This window comes from Aotus nancymaae, unplaced genomic scaffold, assembly GCF_030222135.1.
Source record: "Aotus nancymaae isolate 86718 unplaced genomic scaffold, 86718_ANA_hifiasm-v0.15.2.pri h1tg000173l, whole genome shotgun sequence".
Taxonomy (NCBI): domain Eukaryota; kingdom Metazoa; phylum Chordata; class Mammalia; order Primates; family Aotidae; genus Aotus; species Aotus nancymaae.
The window spans coordinates 285382-306345 of NW_026988588.1; the positions used below are offsets into that span (position 1 = coordinate 285382).

General features: G+C 42.7%; 1 protein-coding gene across 5 annotated transcripts in view; it reads right to left on the minus strand.

The window, feature by feature from the left end:
• Positions 1-20964, minus strand: part of DIP2C (disco interacting protein 2 homolog C) — a 391979-nt gene that overhangs the window by 36486 nt on the left and 334529 nt on the right. For all 5 annotated transcript variants that reach the window (XM_064371797.1, XM_064371795.1, XM_064371793.1 and 2 more), the window contains 2 exons: positions 13371-13539; positions 10323-10493 (listed from right to left, as the gene is read on the minus strand). In XM_064371797.1, coding sequence (XP_064227867.1) covers positions 10323-10493; positions 13371-13539 — 340 coding nt within the window. The remainder of the gene's footprint in view (positions 1-10322; positions 10494-13370; positions 13540-20964) is intronic.

A 20964-nucleotide genomic window follows, 5' to 3' on the forward strand; every position in this document is an offset into this window, starting at 1 on the left:
TCAACAGGCACAGACATTTTCTTGTAATAATTCCCCGAACGAGACAGTACAACTATTTACACAGCGTTTACATCACATTAGGCATTATAAGTCATTCAGAGATGATTTAAGGTACACCAGAGGATGTGCATAGGTTGTATGCAAATGCTGTGCCATTTTCTAGCAGGGACCTGAGTGTCTGTGGACTTAGGTATCCATGGGGAGTCTGGAAACCTGTCCCGTCCCCCGTGGAAACTGAGGGACAAATGTATATGCCAAAAAATAAGTTTCTAACTGACATAAAAGTATTACACCAATTAGGTAGCAAGTGCTTTTTGAACAGGTGAGTTATATTTAAATCTCAGCTGAAGATACACAGACTCACACCCCAAATATCAGCAAAGAAAACACAAAACGGCACTAATTTTAGCACTTAAGCTGATTAGTGATTATCCTTTTCAGCAATTCACACACCATAATATCAGCACAATCTAGTACTTGCACAGAGGGATACAGTTAAGTAGAAATATGTGAAAGAACAAACCAACTCCAAAGAACTGACACTGGGCTTATCCAGTATGCTAGGTTAGTCTGAGAAGACAAGAAAAAGCTTGTGTATATGTCTCCAGGCAAACAACATTCCTGAAATTAAAAGGGAAAATGACATACAATTTGACTACATCTTTGTACTCCTCTTTCCAGAAGAATTTCTCTATTCGCATTAAATGTAGGTGCTATGAAATGTAACAGGCTTGGAGGAGCCTTAATGTTGTACTCCGAGTCATCTTTTCAAAATGAGTAGCTAAATATGACACGTCCCTGCCTGAAGCCCTATAACAATTTCCCACCGATCTTGGGAAAAGGACCAGTGCTTCACGCATCCCTCTGTCGTCCTCCCTCACCTAACCCTCTGAGGTTGCAGGGGCTTCAGTTCCGCTTCCCTGGCCAGAGTGCTCTTCCCTCCCCATTCTCGTCACCGCTAACTCATCTTTGTGAACTCCAGCCAGCATCTCCTTAAAGAAGCCTGACTGGGAGCTCAGCCCTCCCTGTGCTGTGCCGGATCACCAGCCTCTGGACGTTGTCCTTCACATGGTCTGTGGCCAATGTCCGCCTCTCCTGCACATGGGAAGGCCCACCAGGATGAGGCTGGGTCTGCTCTCGCTGCCGTGAAATACCTTAGACTAGGTAACAGCTGCTCACAGCTCTGGAGTCTAGGAAGTCCCAGATCGATGCACCTGCAGAATGGATGAATATGTTCCTTTAGGCCTCTTGTATGAGGGTGGAAGTCTCATTTGTGAGGGTGCCTTTTTCACGATCTAAGCACCTTCTAAAGGCCTATCTTATTCTACTGTGTTTGGGATTCTATTTTGACATACAAGTTTTGAGGGGACACAGACATTCCAACCTCAGCAATCGTGTGCTTCTCACGTCTTTGTGGGTGCAGCTGCTGTGGGTTCTTGTCCCTCTTGTTCTTTGCTCCTCCCTTCCTGCCTCCTTTGCTCATGAATAGAAAGAATATTTTTGGTATCTCATTTTACCCTCTGTGTATTAACTTTTTGCATGGTTTATTGCATTCTATCTTCACACAGTGTTATGAAAATGAAGAAATCTTGGAATGGTGCATTTCCAGGCCCTTCCTGTTGTCTCATCTGCTATTCCTACACATGCTATAAGCACATCAGCTGTTAATATTTTTGCTTTAAACAGTTAATACTTTTTAAACAAACTGAAAAATATTGACATGTCTACATACTGATAGATTCTAAAATGTTTTCTTGTGTTTATCTGTTTTAGTATTCTTCATTTCTTCTTAAAAATTTGGGCTTCACTTTACGATCATTTATTTTTATCCCAAGACATTCTTACCATTTCTTGTGATACGTGCTTGCTGATGGACTCTCTAGGTTGGCTAAGCATGTGTTTTCTCTTCCGTCCTGAAGGCTCTCCTGTGGATAAACAGTTCTCTCAGCAGCCTGCATGGGCAACTCCACTGTATTCTGGCTTCCTGCACTTCTGACGGGCGCTCAGTATCATTTTTATTATTCCCGCTATGTAGCTTTATTTACACAGCTGCTTTAAGACTGACTCTGACAGTGACTTTCAGTGTTTTGACAACAATGTGTCTGGGTGTGGTTTCTTCTCATTCACTCTGCCTGGAGCTCACTGAACGTCTTGAATCTTTGCGTTGATTTTTCCCTTCATTCCTGGCCATAGGTCTTCGGATTGTTCTCCTGCCCTGTTTTCTCTCACCCACTCCTTCTGGGGCTCCGATCGCTACAGGTAGACCACTGACGTCCCACAGGCTTCAGACACTCTGTTCCACTATATTTTCATGCCTTTTCTCCTTGTTTTATGTTTGGGAAATTTCTGTTGATCAGACTTCCAGTTCATTCAATGAGTCTTCCCTCTGCTCTGTCTACTCTCCTATTAAACCATGGGATTTTATTTCTACTACTACAGTTTTCATTTCCAGTATTTCCATTTTGGTTTTTTCACGGTTGTTATCTTTGTGCAACACATCCCAACTCTTCATAGATGTTGTATACGTTTTCAACGACTTCCTGCTCACCCATCACAGCTATTTCAAAGCCTCTGATAATTCCAACGTGTTTCTTCTACTGACCCTTCTAGCGGCCATGTCCTCTCATAAACATGAGTCCAATTCTCTTGCTTCTTTTAATTTCTGATTACATAACACAAATAGTGTTTTATGAACAATGAAGACTGTGTTTAAAAGAACAGTAAAGATTAAATAACATTTACCCCCAGAATTTACAAGCCAGTGGGCAGGATCTGGATGCTGGGCCTGAGCACTGACACTGGATGTCTTCTGTGCTTTACGGCTGAGAGATCGGCTTTCCAAACAGTGGGAGACTCTTCTCACCTACGGCTTTGCTGCCGGCTCTGTAGGTAACTGGGTGATTCTCTCTTCTCTTCAGTCTCACCTCCAGCCTTTGGAAGGCAAATATGTTACATGTAGTGAAGGGCAAGGACGCTACAAAGAGATGTGCTATGCCCTCATCCCACCTCCATTGTTGAAGTGTGAGTGGAGTGCCCACAGTGATCCGGGCTGCTCTGAAGCGGTAAACACATGGCCCTCCCGGGTGATCTGGGCTGCCCTGGAGGGGTAGCTAGCGGCTCTGTTGGGTGATCCGGGCCATGGAGGGGTGGCCAGCGGCTCTCCTGCTCACCTTCCAGCTCTCCAGCCCTCAGGAGCCCCTGCCTTTTGCACACTAAAGGTCCTGAGTGCCTCAGAGAAAATGAATCCACTTTTAGGGCTCCCTCTTCAGACACCAGGGGCCTGAGGTTTTGTATTCACTAGAATACAAAGGCCTAGAAACCCCAGGTTGGTGAGAACCTTGGGATGCTCATCCACCTTACAAACCAGATACTACCATTTACATTGTTTAAAAAGTTCAGAAACTTTTTGCTTTATCATTTTTTATGGTAAATTCCTCCTCCTGGCCATGGGTAAAACCACATACAGGTCTCAAATTGCCAAAGGAGCTTTCCACTGCTTACAGGTCAGGAAGCTGGCTGATGTGCAGGGTAACCAGAATACGGTTTCCATGATCCCAGCACTGGCTTCCTTAGCTGGGACGACGTGTATCAGCAGGAGAGGGTGTACAAGTTCCTGCTGGCCGTGGCTCATTCCCTGAGGCTTTCAAAATCCCAGCAGCACCTTATTTTTTAATTTCCTTCACCTAAAAGCAGTGTAGGGGGACAAGGACACTGAGAACTCAAGTTAATGAAAGTCTTATTATAACTATTTGAGAATTACTTAAGATTTACATCATCCCCTGAGCCTTCTACATTTATTCCCCTTCCACCCCCGCTTTTTTTTTTTTCCAGACCGAGTCTTGCTCTGTTGCCCAGGCTGGAATGCAGTGGCACAATCCCGGCTCACTACAACCTCCACCTCCCGAGTTCAGGTGATTCCTCTGACTCAGCCTCCTGAATAGCTGGGATGAGGGGCATGTGCCACCACACCTGGCTAATTTTTGTATTTTCAATAGAGGCAGGGTTTCACCATGTTGGCCAGGCTATTCTCAAACTCCTGACCTCAGATGATCCACCCTCCTCGGCCTCCCAAAGTGCTGGTATTACAGGCGTGAGCCACTGTGCCCAGCCCACTTCTTTCTTTTCAACAATCCGTGACTCTATTTCTATTACTAAGGTGGCTTTATTTCTCTTTCATTGTGTGAGTTTCAAGATTTAAGGGTCACTGCAACAGTTACTGTTGATTTGATCCCACAAAGCCACTTATAATAAAGCTGCCCTCTCAGATTAATCAGTTATTTTTTCCATAAAATAAAAATCAAAAGTTTGTGTTTATATTTTTTTCCTAATAAACAAACAAATGAGCTCTCTTGGAAAACAGAAGACCTCATGTTTTTCTTCCCTTCTTCTACTAGAAGGAGGATGCTAATTTTTCTGTTACAGTGAACAGTATCTCTAAATCTAATGCAACAGAAGACATTCCAGCTTACATTTTTGAAGAGTAATTGTGGCTGTGAGAAATATATTTCCAAATATTAATAAATGATACCATCTAATAATCCTAAGAGAAATTTATGTGAAAGGTAATATTAAACATAGAAGTAATAACTTGATCTTTCTAATGTCCACTTCTATCATAAATTCAATAAATTGCAATTGTTTTAAAGTCATTTTTACAGCGAAAGATTCTGGGAAATGTTACTCCTAACAATAACACATAGCTTTTACTTCTAAATTTTGTTGTTTTTACCTTCTAGCTTTGTCAATTAGGAAAGTTCACCTAACTTCTCAGGGCCTTCATCTCTCTTCTGAAAATGACTCAACAGGACCCTGAATGAGCATGGGAAGACCTAACTAGATGCTGTCTGAATCCCAACGGTCCAATGCAATTACTAAAGAATGTATTTTTCAAGCGTGAATGTCTCTTTTCTTAAGGTGCGAGCCCCAGACTTCCTGTTTGAGATGAAAATGCTGAAGCCTGAAGAATAGTAAACCTTGCCTTTCATTCGCAAGGAACAGTTACAAATGTTGTACAAAGCTTTTAGCTGGTGAAGATTCACACCAGGGATTCATTGTAGAGAAAATTCAACATGCCAAGTTATTTTCCATGGGAGACTAGACTCTAGTCAAGTAAGGAGGTGTTTGATTTCTCTAATGTGAATCGTATTTACACACAGACTGGTACTTAAGGGAATCAGTACTTCCACGCAGTGTGGGCAACATCAAGAAGCGATTGTGATTATGTGAGATGGCACTGGACGCTCACAGAGATTCTTTGGTAAAACCATGTTCTTGGCCAGGTGCAGTGGCTCATGCCTGTAATCCCACCACTTTGGGAGGCTGAGGCAGGAGGGTCACTTGGGGCCAGGAGTTCAAGACCAGCCTGGGCAACACAGTGAGACCCTGTCTCTACAAACAACAACAACAAAGAAAAAACTGTTCTCTAACACAGCTACTCACAGAGCAGAACAGACATGGACATGTTTATAAATAATTATAAAGCAGTAGAAAGTTTGAAGGAGGAGGAACAAAGTGCCCTAGGAATTTAGAGGAAAAAGAGCATTGCAGCTGAGGGTGTCCGAGAAGACCCCACGGAGGGGACCCAGGCAGAGAAGCAGTACAAGGGCAGAGCAAAGTCCATCCAGGCCGAGCACAGTGTGCCAGGGTTATAACACAGAACAGGGAAGACTGCCTAAGACAGTGGCTCAGGAAACACTGCACAAAGGGGAGGCAGATGCTTGGGGCTGGATGGTGGGAGGACCAGGGTGCCACTGATGAAGATGATTTTGCAAAGTAAAAACAAACCCCCAATGTATATCTGTATACCTGTAACACTTAGTGTGTCAGATATGTTTAAAAAGTGCTTGTCCAGGTGTCAAGTCAGCACTGATAAAACTGCATGCGGCTTCCCCTTGATGTAGCACTGCTCAGTAGCACCAGCGAGGCCTTTAAGTCCTGCAGTAATAAAAATCATGAACTACGCAGCTCCGCCTTCCCCAAAGACCAGGAGCCCTTCTGAAAGCAATGCCACTGACACGTCCTAAGCCCTGGTGCACACGGGTGAGGCTCCCCTTCTCTTGTGGACAATGTTCTTTGCTGAGTTTGCTCCCTATCTCCTGGAGCTAAAACTCTTCCCTCACTCCAACAGGTGTCTCAGATAAAACTCTTCCCTCCCTCCATCAGGCATCCCCCACCAGAGCACATGGTCAGGGAAGGCCTGCTGGGGTGCGGGGGTGCAGGGGGCACGTGGGCACCAGTGGAGAAACCGACACTGTTAGGACACAGTCCATCAGCTGAGAGCAGACATGTCCCTGCTTCCACACTCGCTCGCAATGCTGCTGTTTCAAACTGAAAACTAAATTTGTCAACATCTTTAAATATTTAGGTACGAGGTTTGGAATTTTGGGAATATCTTAATTTTTTGCGTTTTTGATTTTTTACATCAAATGATTGTGATTATCTTGGAGTATAGATGGGTTTATTAGTGTCATTTATTTATAAGCTAATGTATATATTGATTGTGTTTTCTAAAGTAAATTTTTTTTATAAAGAAAAATCCAATGTATACAAAATTCAGAAACACTTCAGGCTTTCCTTATTACCACTCATAAGAACTCAGTGTGGTTCATACATTTAACGTATCAGGCATGTCCTGTGTGCTGGGCTCTGGAGAGCTGGGGAGTGAGGAGCTGGCTCTGCCTCTGGATCCAGGGCTTCTCCCGCTCTGCTTGCTATCACAACATCATGTTTGATTCTGCAAAATTTTTAGAAAATGAATGTTTCCAAAGACCAGCTCTGCCTGAAGCCTTTGCGCTTACTCTGCCTTCACTGGACTTCCACATGGCTTCAGCCCTTTGCTGTGCTCTGCTGAAGCATTCCTGACTGCCTGACCCCAGGATGTCCCCCTGTGTTCATGGCACGCCAGCTTCTCACTGCCTACTAAGAATTACTCACTTCCCGAAAAAATCATCTACATGCTTACTGTCCATCTCACTGACTATGAGAAATGTTTGATCGTGGCACAAACTTTGTCATAAATTTCTTTGTAGTAAAATTTGACTTAGGCTGACATGAGCCCCTTCACACCTGGGTCTACTGCCCTCCTTGCTGCAGGAGCACTGCCACATGTGATACTGAGCTGTGGCATCACGCATGGCATCTGTGCACGTCACCTTTCACAAAGCCAGAAACCTAATTCTGAGGCACACCTACCCTCAAAGGTTCTGGCAAGGGGAGGTAAGCCTGCACTGCTTTGTACACAAATTTAATTTCCCCCTGCTAGTAGACATGCTGATACTTCCAACTATTTCCCAATACTATAAAGACAAGGAAACGCTGACTGAAAGGAGCTTTCAATAGGGCGAATAAGTAGAAAACTGAACATGTATAAAAATGCTTAAAGATATTGCCAAGATTGCAAAATAGCACCATGACCCATGATTAGTAATACTGCATTTTAATTTAGCAGTCATATTGATGAAACTGTCTTCTGTACGAGAACATACTGCTATTTGCTATTAAGAATACAGAAGAGTCCTCAACATTCTCACAGCACACATTCATTCAACATCCACCACGTGTCTGGCCCCGCCCAAGTGCCGAGGTAAGGACGGTGGCACGCTGCAGATGCCTCACAGCAAACACCTGCACTCCAACTCTGCTCTTCACTCTGTCCTTTTCCCTCACAGCAAACACCCGCACACCAACTCTGTTCCTCACTCTGTCCCTTTCCCTCGCAGCAAACACCCGCACACCAACTCTGTTCTTCACTCTGTCCCTTTCACTCGCAGCAAACACCGGCACACCAACTCTGTTCTTCACTCTGTCCCTTTCCCTCACAGCAAACACCCGCACTCCAACTCTGTTCTTCACTGTCCTTTTTCCTCACAGCAAACACCGGCACACCAACTCTGTTCTTCACTTTGTCCTTTTTCCTCGCTGCAAACACCCGCACACCAACTCTGTTCTTCACTCTGTCCCTTTCCCTCGCAGCAAACACCGGCACTCCAACTCTGTTCTTCACTCTGTCCCTTTTCCACGCTTTTTGTCTTTCACCTCCATGTTTTGATTCGTCTTCAGTGTATTTTATCTTCTACTGTGCATACTCCTTCCTTGTAAACCATGTGAAAACATTTTTGGATCCAGGGGGATAGAAATAAATGAAAAATAAAGAGGAAAATAAATTTATGTACTCTGTAAGAGGCCAGTGTTGCACAATAGGTTGTAGAACTCTATTAGCTGTTGGAGTGCGCAGTGCTAAATGTTACTACGTCAGCACTGAAGCAACTCTGCTCTTCTCCCTTGACTCCCACCCCGGCATTTTAAGAGACAAAGTCAGAAGCAGCAGCCTAGCATTGCCAGTGCCCATCTCTCATAAATCAAGGATTTGCTCTTGCCCAAGGGTCCCTGTGGCTGGTGGGCAGAGGCAAATGGGACATCACACTATTGTTGAACTCATTTATGAAGCAAATTTCTGCATTTCTTATTTCCCCTAATCGGATAGATGGCGATAAACATTTATGAGGAACAGAAAACGGTGAAAAGGGAGAGAAAACTTCAATATTTTAAGAACTAGTTTGGTGAGATAAATCTAATTCTTAACATGACCTCTTAGAAAAGGTTAATTTTAATCACAGGACAAGGTTTACCTGACTCTTGAGAGAAATTTGGTAATTTATAATTTCTTAAAAATGGAGCTATTGTAATGATTAAAAGAGAAGGAAAACAGAAACAAGGAACAACACATATAGGAAAATTAAAAAAAAAAAAAAGGCCAGGTGTGGTTGCTCATGTCTGTAATCCCAGCACTTCGGGAGGCCAAGGCAGACATATCGTTAAGCTCTGGAGTTCAAGACCAGCCTGGGTAACACAATGAAACCCCATCTCTACAAAAAATAGAAAAATTAGTCAGGCGTGGTGGTGTGCACCTGTAGTCCCAGCTACTTGAGAGGCTGAGGTGGGAGGATCGCTTGTGCCTGGGGGTGGGGGTCGAGGCTGCAGTGTGCCAAGATTACGTCACTGCACTCAAGCCTGGGTGACAGAGCCATGCCCTGACTCAAAAAAGAAAAAGAAAATTAAATAAAGCTTTTGTAGCTACTTTTTCTGAAGTGATCTCGGGAAGAGAGGAGGTTCCCTCCTCTGACCCAGTGGCCAACTCCAAGCACCTAGACAGGCACATAAAGGGCAGAAAGAACCTTTGGAGGCTCACCCAGCAGCAACTTAAGCAATCACTCTGGGATCACCCAGCAGCAACTTAAGCAATCACTCTGCGATCACCCAGCAGCAACTTAAGCAATCACTTTGGGATCACCCAGCAGCAACCTTAAGCAATCACTCTGGGATCACCCAGCAGCAACTTAAGCAATCACTCTGGGATCACCCAGCAGCAACCTTAAGCAATCACTCTGGGATCACCCAGCAGCAACCTTAAGCAATCACTCTGGGATCACCCAGCAGCAACTTAAGCAATCACTTTGGGATCACCCAGCAGCAACCTTAAGCAATCACTCTGGGATCACCCAGCAGCAACCTTAAGCAATCACTCTGGGATCACCCAGCAGCAACTTAAGCAATCACTCTGGGATCACCCAGCAGCAACCTTAAGCAATCACTCTGGGATCACCCAGCAGCAACTTAAGCAATCACTCTGTGATCACCCAGCAGCAACTTAAGCAATCACTTTGGGATCACTCAGCAGCAACTTAAGCAATCACTCTGGGATCGCAAGTAGGATGGGGGTGGGCAGAGAGGGAGGTGGAAGTGATGGCACCAACCATTTGCCTCAGCAGCACACCTGCTGAAAAGGAAGCCCTTATTCTTCCAGGAACCAAATCTGCAGCTCTGCCTGGGGCTGGCCAGCCACTCCTCATGTGGTCTCACTAGAACGTCCTCACTTACACCTGTTTCACAGAAATGCAGCTTTGCTGTTTCTAAACTGCCACTGCAGCAGGAATCCCAGAACCTGCTCAACGTAAGCAATTCCTACAGAGATTGTCTACATACATGAGACTAAGTACTTCAAGAGACAGATTCCTCAATCTGTCTAGTATCTAAACCTTAACAAGTCTGACAGCAGGGGTCTGGACACACTACTACTCCTGTCATAAAAATTAAAATGTTCTAGGACAGAGTAAGTGCTATGAATGCTTGTTATGAATAATGGATATGAACGCAGACTGTAGTTTAGAAAAACAGCGATGTGCACCAACCGCAAACATGACTGAGGGATCTCTTCTGAACGTAGCTAAGCATCAGCCGAGGGAGACAGGTGGAGACAGTCTGTGCTGTGCCCGCCCCTGAAGCCACGCTGTCGACTCAGTGCCTGTGACGGTGGCGAATCTCACCTGCAAGCAAATCGCTAGGTTCACCCTGCAGCCAAACGAGGTGCTGACAGCCCGCGGGTGAAGGCCCAGGTCCTTAAACAGCTTTGAGAACGACTGTGTGAGTGCAATCCGAGGCCGCTCTTCTGCCACGACCACACAGGTCCTTACTCGGGACAAGTCCAACCCTCGAGCCTGGAGATAACAACAGAGAAACTAAGTCAGCCCCCATGAGCTGAGCTTGGAGTGAGCCAGAGATTCCTTCACTCGGATCCCTGCATAAACACTGGAAAACTCAACACAGCTATACAAACTGTGTCCACTTTGTTAACAAATCCAGGGTGTTGGTGAAAAAAACATTCACACAGCTTATTCAAACAATTAAGAACGAAATTATAAACATGTCTCAACAGCCACCTGGAGCCACATAACTGTGATGAGGAAAAAGGCTGAGGAAGAGCAACTTCCTGGATGAGACAATTAAAGGCAGTTTGGGAAAGGAGAGGCATCTGATACACTCTTGTGGGCATGGATGTACAAGAACACACACTGGAGAGAAACAGGAAAAATCTACATCTTTTAAAGAGATGGGGTCTTGCTATGTTACCCAGGCTGCAGTTGAACTCCTGGGCTCAAGAGACCCTCCCGCTTTAGTAGTCTCCCCACTTTGGTCTCCCAAGTAGCTGAGACTACAGGCATGTACCAACCACCACACCCAGCATGAAAACCTACATTTTAATATATAGGAATATAAAACTAAATTTTTTAGACGACTTCATATAGACAGTGCTCCATTTATGTCCCATTACACTGAGAAGGTCACAGATATATTCTCACTCTCAAGCGTGTCCGTTTCTACAGTAAGCATAAGATCAAGAACATCTCTCAGTTTCCACACCAAATTTAGTCAGCTGAGCACAGCAAAAGTCATACACGGATTTCAAGGAGTTAAGCACAATTCACTCTGTGGTAAAGGCTGGCTCTGCCTGGGCCAAGTGGAAGGAAAAGAAGCTAACAACAGGCTCATGAATGTGAAGGTGAACCGTGAATGACCATGTCTTGGAGTGGAAACCAGAGCTACTAAGAGGGCAACCACCAAAACCCCAACCGTCAGGTCCTTTGAGCTCTGTCAAGGTAGCCCTGGCATGTGGACAACTGATAAGGGTCCTGATGAGGAGACACAGCTCTAGCTTTGGCATTTGCTCTCAGTGTACAGGCATGACTGCACACACACAGTTAACCAGGAAAAGCTCAAGCTGGGTAATTCAAATTACATATTCACACGTGTGCATGTCTGAGAGGCAGAGCCGCATGCAGCTGCAACAGCAGGTCTGAAGCCAGAGATTCTAAATTTGGCTCCAGGTTAATTCAAGGTAAGAGCCTGGAAAGGTAGCTTAGTTTCTCTTGACGTAACTTTCCTCATCTTTAAAATGGAGACAGTAACGGCTCCTACTTCAGAGAGCTATTGTAAGGATTAAATGAACATGTAAAATGCTTAGTGACCCTCAACTATGTCATCACTATTTTATTTTGGTTATTTATACATGTGCCTACAGGAAGTTCATGAAAATGTACTCACTTTCTAATACAATACAGGTGAACGTGAATAGTATTTTGTAACTTTTTCCTATATAAATACAAAACTTAAAATGATTGCACAATTACTTATGTTACATGAAGTTATCTTGCATTTTGCTTTTCTGATCAAGCTTAATGCATTAGGAAGACAAAAAAATGCAGGACAGATAAATGTACCGCTGAGCTATTTATCTGTGTGTAGATGACACAAACGCAGATACAATCTGTGTATATACAAAGACATACATACATCCAAACAGTACATAGTCAGTACTGAAATCTAATCAAAACTGGTCATATGATTATTCCCTCCTAGTTACTTGGAACTAAGAACTACTTAATTTACAATGAAGATATACCTATCAAAATGTCCTTGGTTTATATGGAGGGAAATGCTACTAATCTTACATAATGGCAATTATTAAAAAAAAAACACAACACTGTTAATTGTAAAACAAATTTAGCTCAGGGTCCAGACTACAGGGTCTCCAGGGAAAACAAAAATGAGTGGTTAAATTCAAACCTACCTTCAGATAAAGTTAACACCACCTAAGAGCTTCTAAACACTGAACACTTCAGAACACTGAATCCACAAAACAAACCAAAAAACAAATTCAGCATCTTTCAAGTAGACCCAGTGGAATGATAGACATTGAAAGTATTTTACATTCTGGCTCGTTGCTGTCTGTGGTTGTGGGGAAATACTCACGTTAAAAACATTTTCATGTTTTGACAGGTGGCTCAGGCCTGTAAACCTAGCACTTTGGGAGGCAGAGGCGGGTGGATCAGCTGAGGTCGGGAGTTCAAGACCAGCCTGACCAACATGGAAAAACCCTGTCTCTACTAAAGTTACAAAATTAGCCGGGCGTGGTGGTGCATGCCTGTAATCCCAGCTACTCTGGAGGCTGAGGCAGGAAAATCACTTGAACCTGGGAGGCAGAGTTTGTGGTGAGCCGAGATCGTGCCATTGCACTCCAGCCTGGGCAACAAGAGCGAAACTCCGTCTTGGGGAAAACAACAACAACAACAAACCATTTTCATGGCCGGGTGCGGTGGCTCCCGCCTGTAATCCCAGCACTTTGGGAGGCCGAGGCAGGTGGATCACGAGGTCAGGAGTTCAAGACCAGCCTGGCCAACATGGTGAAACCCTGTCTCTACTAAAAAAAAAAATACAGAATTAGCTGGGCACGGTGGCGCATGCCTGTAATCCCAACTACTTGGGAGGCTGAAGCAGGAGAATTGCTTGAATCGGGACCCAGGAGGCGGAGGTTGCAGTGAGCCAAGATCACGCCACTGCACTCCAGCCTGGGCTACGGAGCGAGACTCCATCTCAAAAAAAAAAAAAAATTTTCATATGAAGGCAGTTTGTAAGCTTCAGGTGACATTAGAATAAACCTAAGCTTTTTTTTGTGGATTGTTTTAAATTCACCCAATCACAGATGTGCCTTCTTAGAAATGAGTCCCTGTAGGCTTGTGGGGCGCGGAGCTGCTTACCTTGAGGGACTCTGTTTGTGAGCCCAGCCCCTTGGTGCACAGCTCCATCACGGAGTAGGAGCAAAATGTGTCACGGACTTTGTACTGACTCACGGCAAGAAGCCACAAGGCAGGGTTGGTTTCCAGCTCAGAGGGTGGGATCAGGATGGACTGGTGCCCAGAATACACACTGCAGAGAAAGAAGAGGCTGTCAGGGTGGGAGCTCAGCAGCGCTGGTGGCTCAGGGCAGCACTGACACCGAGGAAAAGGAGGACCTAGAACAGTCCATGCTGCCATTTGTAGATGGGGACAGTAAAACCAATGCTGCAAATTGCAACATGAAAGCATTCTGAAAAGCAAATATGTACTAGAGAATCATGAGGCGGTTACTACCACTATGAACACACAATTGAGACATCTAAATGCTGTGATGCTGTTACGTCTCTCAGACCTGCTGCATTAGCAAACTGCATCCTCTTTCTTAGTAGAAAACATAGGGATCAAATTTTTGCAAAAAAATGTCTAACTTCGGAACAGAAGCTAGCAAACCACAGACACTGCCTGTTTTTGTAAATAAAGTTTTATTGGAACAGGGCCACCACCACTCGTTTAAATATTGTTTCCAGCAGCTTTGAGCTGAGTGGTTGGACAAAGACCACAGAACCTAAAATATTTACCAAACAGCAATTTAAGGAAGAGTAGGCCTATACCTGGTTTAGAAAACAGATAGCCAGGGAGAAAAAAAGACAATTATGATAATTCAAGTTAGTCACCCAATCTTTTTAAGTTTGGATTTTTACTTAAAAATCATCTCAACAAATCACCAAACAGAAGAAATGAAGAAAATATAACCATTCTTTAATTTTACCTCATACTAGAGAACAGATTTAGAGAAATGAAGAACTAACAGGTTACATATTTCAATTCATCATCAGTTGATGGGTAAGTGTGGATTTAATAAACAACTTGTCAAAACTACATTTTTAATGGTTTTAATTTTTTGGTTTACTACTATGAATTCACATTAATAGATATCATACATTAAAATGTCCTAGATACGTCACGTTCTAAGATATAAAATTTAATTAATGAGAATGTTCTGGTGCCCAGGCTAGAGTACAGTGGTGTAATCATAGCTCTACTGTAACCTCAAATTCTTGGGCTCCAGCCATCCTCCTGCCTCTCCTGAGTAGGTAGGTCCACAGGTGCATACCACCATGCCTGACCCCTTTTTTCTTTTTTTTTGCAATGTTAGGGTCTCACTATGTTGCCCAGGCTCATCTTGAACTTCTGGGCTCAAGTAATCCTATCTTGTTCCTGCTATGGCCATGTAAGATGTGCCTGGGCCTCCCAAAGTGTTGGGATCACAGGCATGAGCCACCATGCCCAACCTACACAATTTTTTTTTTTTGAGACAGAGTCTGACTCTGTCGTCCAGGCTATAGTGCAGTAGCATGATCTTGGCTCACTGTAACCTCTGCCTTTTGAGCTGAAGCCATCCTTCCACCTCAACCCCCCAAGTAGCTGGGACCATAGGTGTACACCACTAGGCCTGGCTAACTTTTGTGGTTTCTTTTTTTTTTTTTTTTTTTTAATAGAGACAGGGTTTCATTATGTTGCTCAGGCTGGTCTCAAACTCCTGGTTTCAAGTGCTCCTTCTGTCTTGGCCTCCCAAAGTGCTAGGATTACAGGCATGAGCCACCAGGAGAGGCCTAAACAAAATTTCATCGATGAAATAGCACTACGGTTAACGAGTTAGGTCTTGTTAACTACTATGCAATGATACCAAAGCCAGTTCTTTCCAATCTCATTTAAAAATTTTCCTAATTGTTCACAACCAGTTAAAGAAATGTAAGGAAATTAAGTTGGCTAACAAAATATATTTCAAATAGGACCCTTAGCATGAAAAACTACTCTTCTGCAAATATAACAAAGGTATTTTGTGGCAAGTTTCCGTTTCTTTCTTCATTCTCTATCACAAAGCTTTATTTATTTTTGTCAAAAGGAAACACAGTCAGCCCTCTGTATCTGTGAGTTCCCCATCTGTGGCTTCAACCATGAATCAAAGATATTCATGAAAAAAACTGCATCTATACCTAACTTGTAGACTTTCTTGTCATTGACTGAACAACATAATACAACTATTTACATAGCATTTACATTGTATTAGGTACTACAAGTAATCCAGAAATTATTTAAAATACAAGAAAGGAAGTGCGTAGGTGATTTGCAAACACTATGCCATTTTATATTAGGGATTTGAGCACCCTTGCTTTTTGGTATCCGCAGGGGTCCTAGAACCTGTCTCCTCCATTGACACTGAGGGACGACTGTAAACAATGACCTTTTCAAGGGTTTAATCATTTGAGATCAGGGTTAGGCATGTAAGGGGTGAATATCAGGCCTCAAATTATTACTCTGTTGTAAGTTGGCCATTTTGCCTTAGTTTAAAAAATTTTATCATGGTAAAATATATGTAACATAAAGTTTACCATATTAACCACTTCTTTTTTCTGTGACAGAGTCTCACTTTGTCACCCACGCTAGAGTGCAGTGGTGTGATCACAGGTCACTGCAGCCCTGACCTCCTGGGCTTAAGTGATCCTCCCATCTCCCAAGTATCTGGGACTACAGGCACATACCACCGTGACTGGCTAAATTTTTGGTGGGGAGATGGGACTCACTATGTTGCCCAGACTGGTTTGGAACTCCAAGGTTTAAGCAATCCTCCTGCCTTGGACTCCCAAAGTCATTGTAACTATTTCTAAGTATTGCTTGAAGTAGCTTCCTCAAAAATATACATCAACATTAATGATTTGCTTGGTCAGAACTGTCAGCATACAAACAGACTTGGATACTCAATGTGAATTCCTGGCTGAAGAATTTCAAACATACCTGTGAAAACTAAATATAGTTTCATCTCCTTCCTCATCCCCATAAGTAAGACGTCAACATTTAGAAAAAACTAGTAAGTCTTGACAGCAGAAACAAATAGAAAACCCAACTCTTCATTTCCTACTTGCCCTTACCTCGCTCAATATGACAAATGTTCATTAGTTGCTGTATTAGCCAAAATTGATTTTTTGGCACTGACAATAAATACTGCTATGGACAACACAAACCTACTTAATAGCAGGTTGTTTACTCTGAAGACATTATTTTCTGATAATGTTTGGAACCTGAGCTGTTGTTCTTTAGATCTTAACTTCTAAAAGAACAAAATAATTAAAAATAGACATTTTAGTAAGTAGTATAAATTTGCACATTAGCAATTTGACGATTTCAGATTACTAACCTGACAAAACATGCCAACAACTGAAAACTCTCCCAACTTGGGCATTCACCAAGACAGGTTCACCTCACCTGGGGACCCTGCCAGCAGGCATGACATCTAGCCCAGGGTCTCCCTATACACTTTAGCTACCGCAATGCAGTGCTTTATTCTTTTTCTGTTTCGAGACACAGTCTCACTCTGTCACCCAGGCTGGAGTGCAGTGGTGCAATCTTGGCTCAATGCAACCTCTGCCTCCAGGGTTCAAGCAATTCTCCTGTGGCGTTATTTCTGAAGCCTCTGTTCTGTTTCATTGGTCTATATATCTGTTTTGGTACCAGTATCATGCTGTTTTGATCACTGTAGCCTTGTAATATACTTTGAAGTCAGGTAGCATAATGCCTCCGGCTTTGTTCTTCTTGCTTAGGATTGTCTTGGCTATGCAGGCTCTTTTTCAGTTCCACAAGAAATTTAAGGTAGTTTTTTCCAATTCTGTGAAGAAAGTCAATGGTAGCTTGATGGGGATAGCATTGAATCTATAAATTACTTTGGGCAATATGGCCATTTTCATGATATTGATTCTTCCTAATGAGCATGGGATTCCTAATGATTCTTCCATGAGCATGGGATGTTTTTCCATCTGTTTGTGTCCTCTCTTATTTCATTGAGCAGTGGTTTGTAGTTCTCCTTGAAGAGGTCCTTTACATCCCTCGTAAGTTGTATTCCTAGGTATTTTATTCTCTTTGTAGCAATTGTGAATGAGAATTCACTCATGATTTGGCTCTGTTTGTCTGTTATTGGTGTATAATAATGCTTTGGTTTTTGCACGTTGATTTTGTACCCTGAGACTTAGCTGAAGTTGCTTATCAGCTTAAGGAGGTTTTGGGCTGAGACAACGGGGTCTTCTAAATATACAATCATGTCTTCTGCAAATAGAGACAATTTGATTTCTTCTTTTCCTAATTGAATATCCTTTCTTTCTCTTGCCTGATTGCCCTGGCCAGAACTTCCAATACTATGTTGCATAGGAATGCTAAGAGAGGGCATCCTTGTCTTGCGCCAGTTTTCAAAGGGAATGCTTCTGGCTTTTGCCCATTCAGTATATTTGCTGTGGGTTTGTCATAAATAGCTCTTCTTATTTTGAGATACTTTCCATCAGTACCTAGTTTATTGAGAGTCTTTAGCATAAAGGACTGTTGAATTTGGTTGAAGGCCTTCTCTGCATCTATTGAGATAATCGTGATTTTTGTCTTTGGTTCTGTTTATGTGATGGATTATGTTTATTGATTGGTATATGTTGAACCAGCCTTGCTTCCTGGGGATGAAGCAGACTTGGTCATGGTGGATAAGCTTTTTCATGGGCTGTTAGAATCGGTTTGTCAGTATTTTATCAAGGATTTTTGCATTGATGTTCATCAGGGATATTGGCCTGAAAGTTTCTTTTGTTGTTGTGTCTCTGCCAGGTTTTGGTATCAGAATGATGCTGGCCTCATAAAATGAGTCAGAGATTATTCTCTCTTTTTCTATTGTTTGGAATAGTTTCACAAGTAATGGTAACAGTTCTTCTTTGTACCTCTGGTGCAATTCAGCTGTGAACTCATCTGGTCCTGGACTTGTTTTGGTTGGTAGGCTATTAATTATTGCCTCAATTTCAGACCTTGTTATTGGTTTATTGAGGGATTCAACTTCTTCCTGGTTTAGTGTTGGGAGGGTGTAAGTGTCCAGGTATTTATCCATTTCATCTAGATTTGTCTGGTTTATTTGCATAGAAGTGTTTGTGGTATTCTGATGGTAGTGTGTATTTCTGTGGTGATATCCCCTTTATCGGTGGTGGTGATATCCCCTTTATCATTTTTTTTTTATTGCGTCTATGTGATTCTTCTCTCTTTTCTTCTTTAATAGTATGGCTAGGGCATGATGGTACACGCCTGTAATCCCAGCTACTGAGGAGGCTGAGGCAGGAGAACCGCTTGAACCCAGGAGGTAGAGGTTTCGTTGAGTCGAGATTGTGCCATTGCACTCCAGCCTGGGCAACAAGAGCAAAACTCCATCTAAAAAAAGAAAAACAATAGTCTGGCTAGCAGTCTATTTTGTTGATCTTTTCGAAAAATCAGCTCCTGGATTCATTAATTTTTTTGAAGCGTTTTTTTGTCTATCTCCTTCAGTTCTGCTCTGATTTTAGTTATTTCTTGTCTTCTAACTTTTGAATTTGTTTGCTCTTGCTTCTCTAGTTCTTTTAATTGTGACATTAGGGTGTTGATTTTAGATCTTTCCTGCTTTCTCTTGTGGGCATTTAGTGCTGTAAATTTCCCCCTTCACACTGCTTTAAATGTGTCCCAGAGATTCTGGTACTTTGTGTCTTCGTTCTCATTGATTCCAAAGGACATCTTTATTTCTGCCTTCATTTCATTATTTATCCAGTAGTCATTCGGGAGCAGGTTGTTCAGTTCCCATGTAGTTGTGCGGTTTTGAGTGAGTTTCTTAATCCTGAGTTCTAATTTGATTGCACTGGAGTCTGAGAGACTGTTATGATTTCCATTCATTTGTATTTGCTGAGGAGTATTTTACTTCCAATTATGTCGTCAATTTTAGAATAAGTGCGATGTGGTGCCGAGAAGAATGTATATTCTGTGGACTTGGGGTGGAGAGTTCTGTAGATGTCTATTAGGTCTGCTCTGTCTAGAGCTGAGTGTAAGTCCTGGATATCCTTGTTAACTCTGTGTCTCACTGATCTAATATGGACAGTGGGTGTTAAATTCTTGTACTATTATTGTGTGAGAGTCTAAGTCTCTTTGTAGGTCTCTAAGAATTTGCTTCACCAGTCTGGGTACTCCTGTATTGGGTACATATACATTTAGGATAGTTAGTTCTTCCTGTTGCATCCCCTTACCATTATGTAATGTTCTTGTCTCTTTTGATCTTTGTTAGTTTAAAGTCTGTTTTATCAGAGACTAGGATTGTGACCCCTGCTTTTTTTGGCTTTCCATTTGCTTGATAAATCTTCCTCCATCCCTTCATTTTGAGCCTATTTGTTTCTTTTCATGTGAGACATGTCTCCAGAATACAGCACATCAATGATGTGCTGTGACTTTTTTCTTTTCTTTTTTTTTGAGACAGAGTCTCACTGTGTCGCCAGGCTGGAGTGCAATGGCATGATCTCAGATTGCTGCAACCTCCACGTTCCAGGTTCAAGTGAGTCTCCTGCCTCAGATTCCCGAGTAGCTGGGACTACAGGCATGCACCACCACGTCCAGCTAATTTTTATATTTTTAGTAGAGATGGGGTTTCACTTCCCGCGTGAGGCGACGTTGGCCAAGATAGTCTTGATCTCTTGACTTTGTGATCCTCCTCAGCCTCCCAAAGTGCTGGGATTACAGGCATGAGCCACCACCCCCGGCCTTGGGTCTTGACTCTTTAACCAATTTGCCAGGCTGTGTCTTTTAATTGGGGTATTTAGCCCATTTACATTTAAGGTTATTATTTTTATATATGAATTTTATCCTGCCATTATGATGCTAGCTGGTTATTTTGCCCGTTAGTTGATGCCGTTTCTTCCTAGCATTGGTGTTCTTTACAATTTGGTATGTTTTTGCAGTGGTTGGTACCAGTTGTTCCTTTCCATGTTTTGTGCTTTCTTCAAGAGCACTTGTAAGGCAGGCCTGGTAGTGACAAAATCACTCAGCATTTGCTTATCTGTAAAGGATTTTATTTTCTCCTTCACTTATGAAACTTAGTTTGGGTTGAAATGAAATTCTTGTTGAAATTCTTTTCTGTAAGAATGTTAAATATTGGCCCCCACTCTCTTCTGGCTTGTAGGGTTTCTGCTGAGAGATCCACTGTTTGTCAAATGGTTTTTGCTTTGTGGGTAACCCAGCCTTTCTCTCTGGCTGCCCTTAACATTTTTTCCTTCATTTCAAGCTTGGTGAAATCTGATGATTACATGTCTTGGGGTTGCTGTTCTCAAGAAGTATCTTTGTGGTGTTCTCTGTATTTCCTGAATTTGAATGTTGGCCTGCCTTGCTAGGTTGGGGAAGTTCTCCTGGATAACATCCTGAAGAATGTTTTCCAACCTGGTTTCATTCTCCCTGTCACTTTCAGGTACACTGATCAAACGTAGATTTGGTCTTTTTCACATAATCCCATACTTCTTGGAGGCTTCTTTCATTTTTCACTCCTTTTTCTCTAATCTTGCCTTCTCACTTTATTTCATTGAGTTGATATTCAATCTCTGACATCCTTCTGCTTGACCAATTCGGCTACTGAAACTTGTGTGTGGTTCGCAAAGTTCTTGTGCTGTGTTCTTCAGCTCCATCAGGTCATTTGTGTTCTTCTCTGAACTGGTTA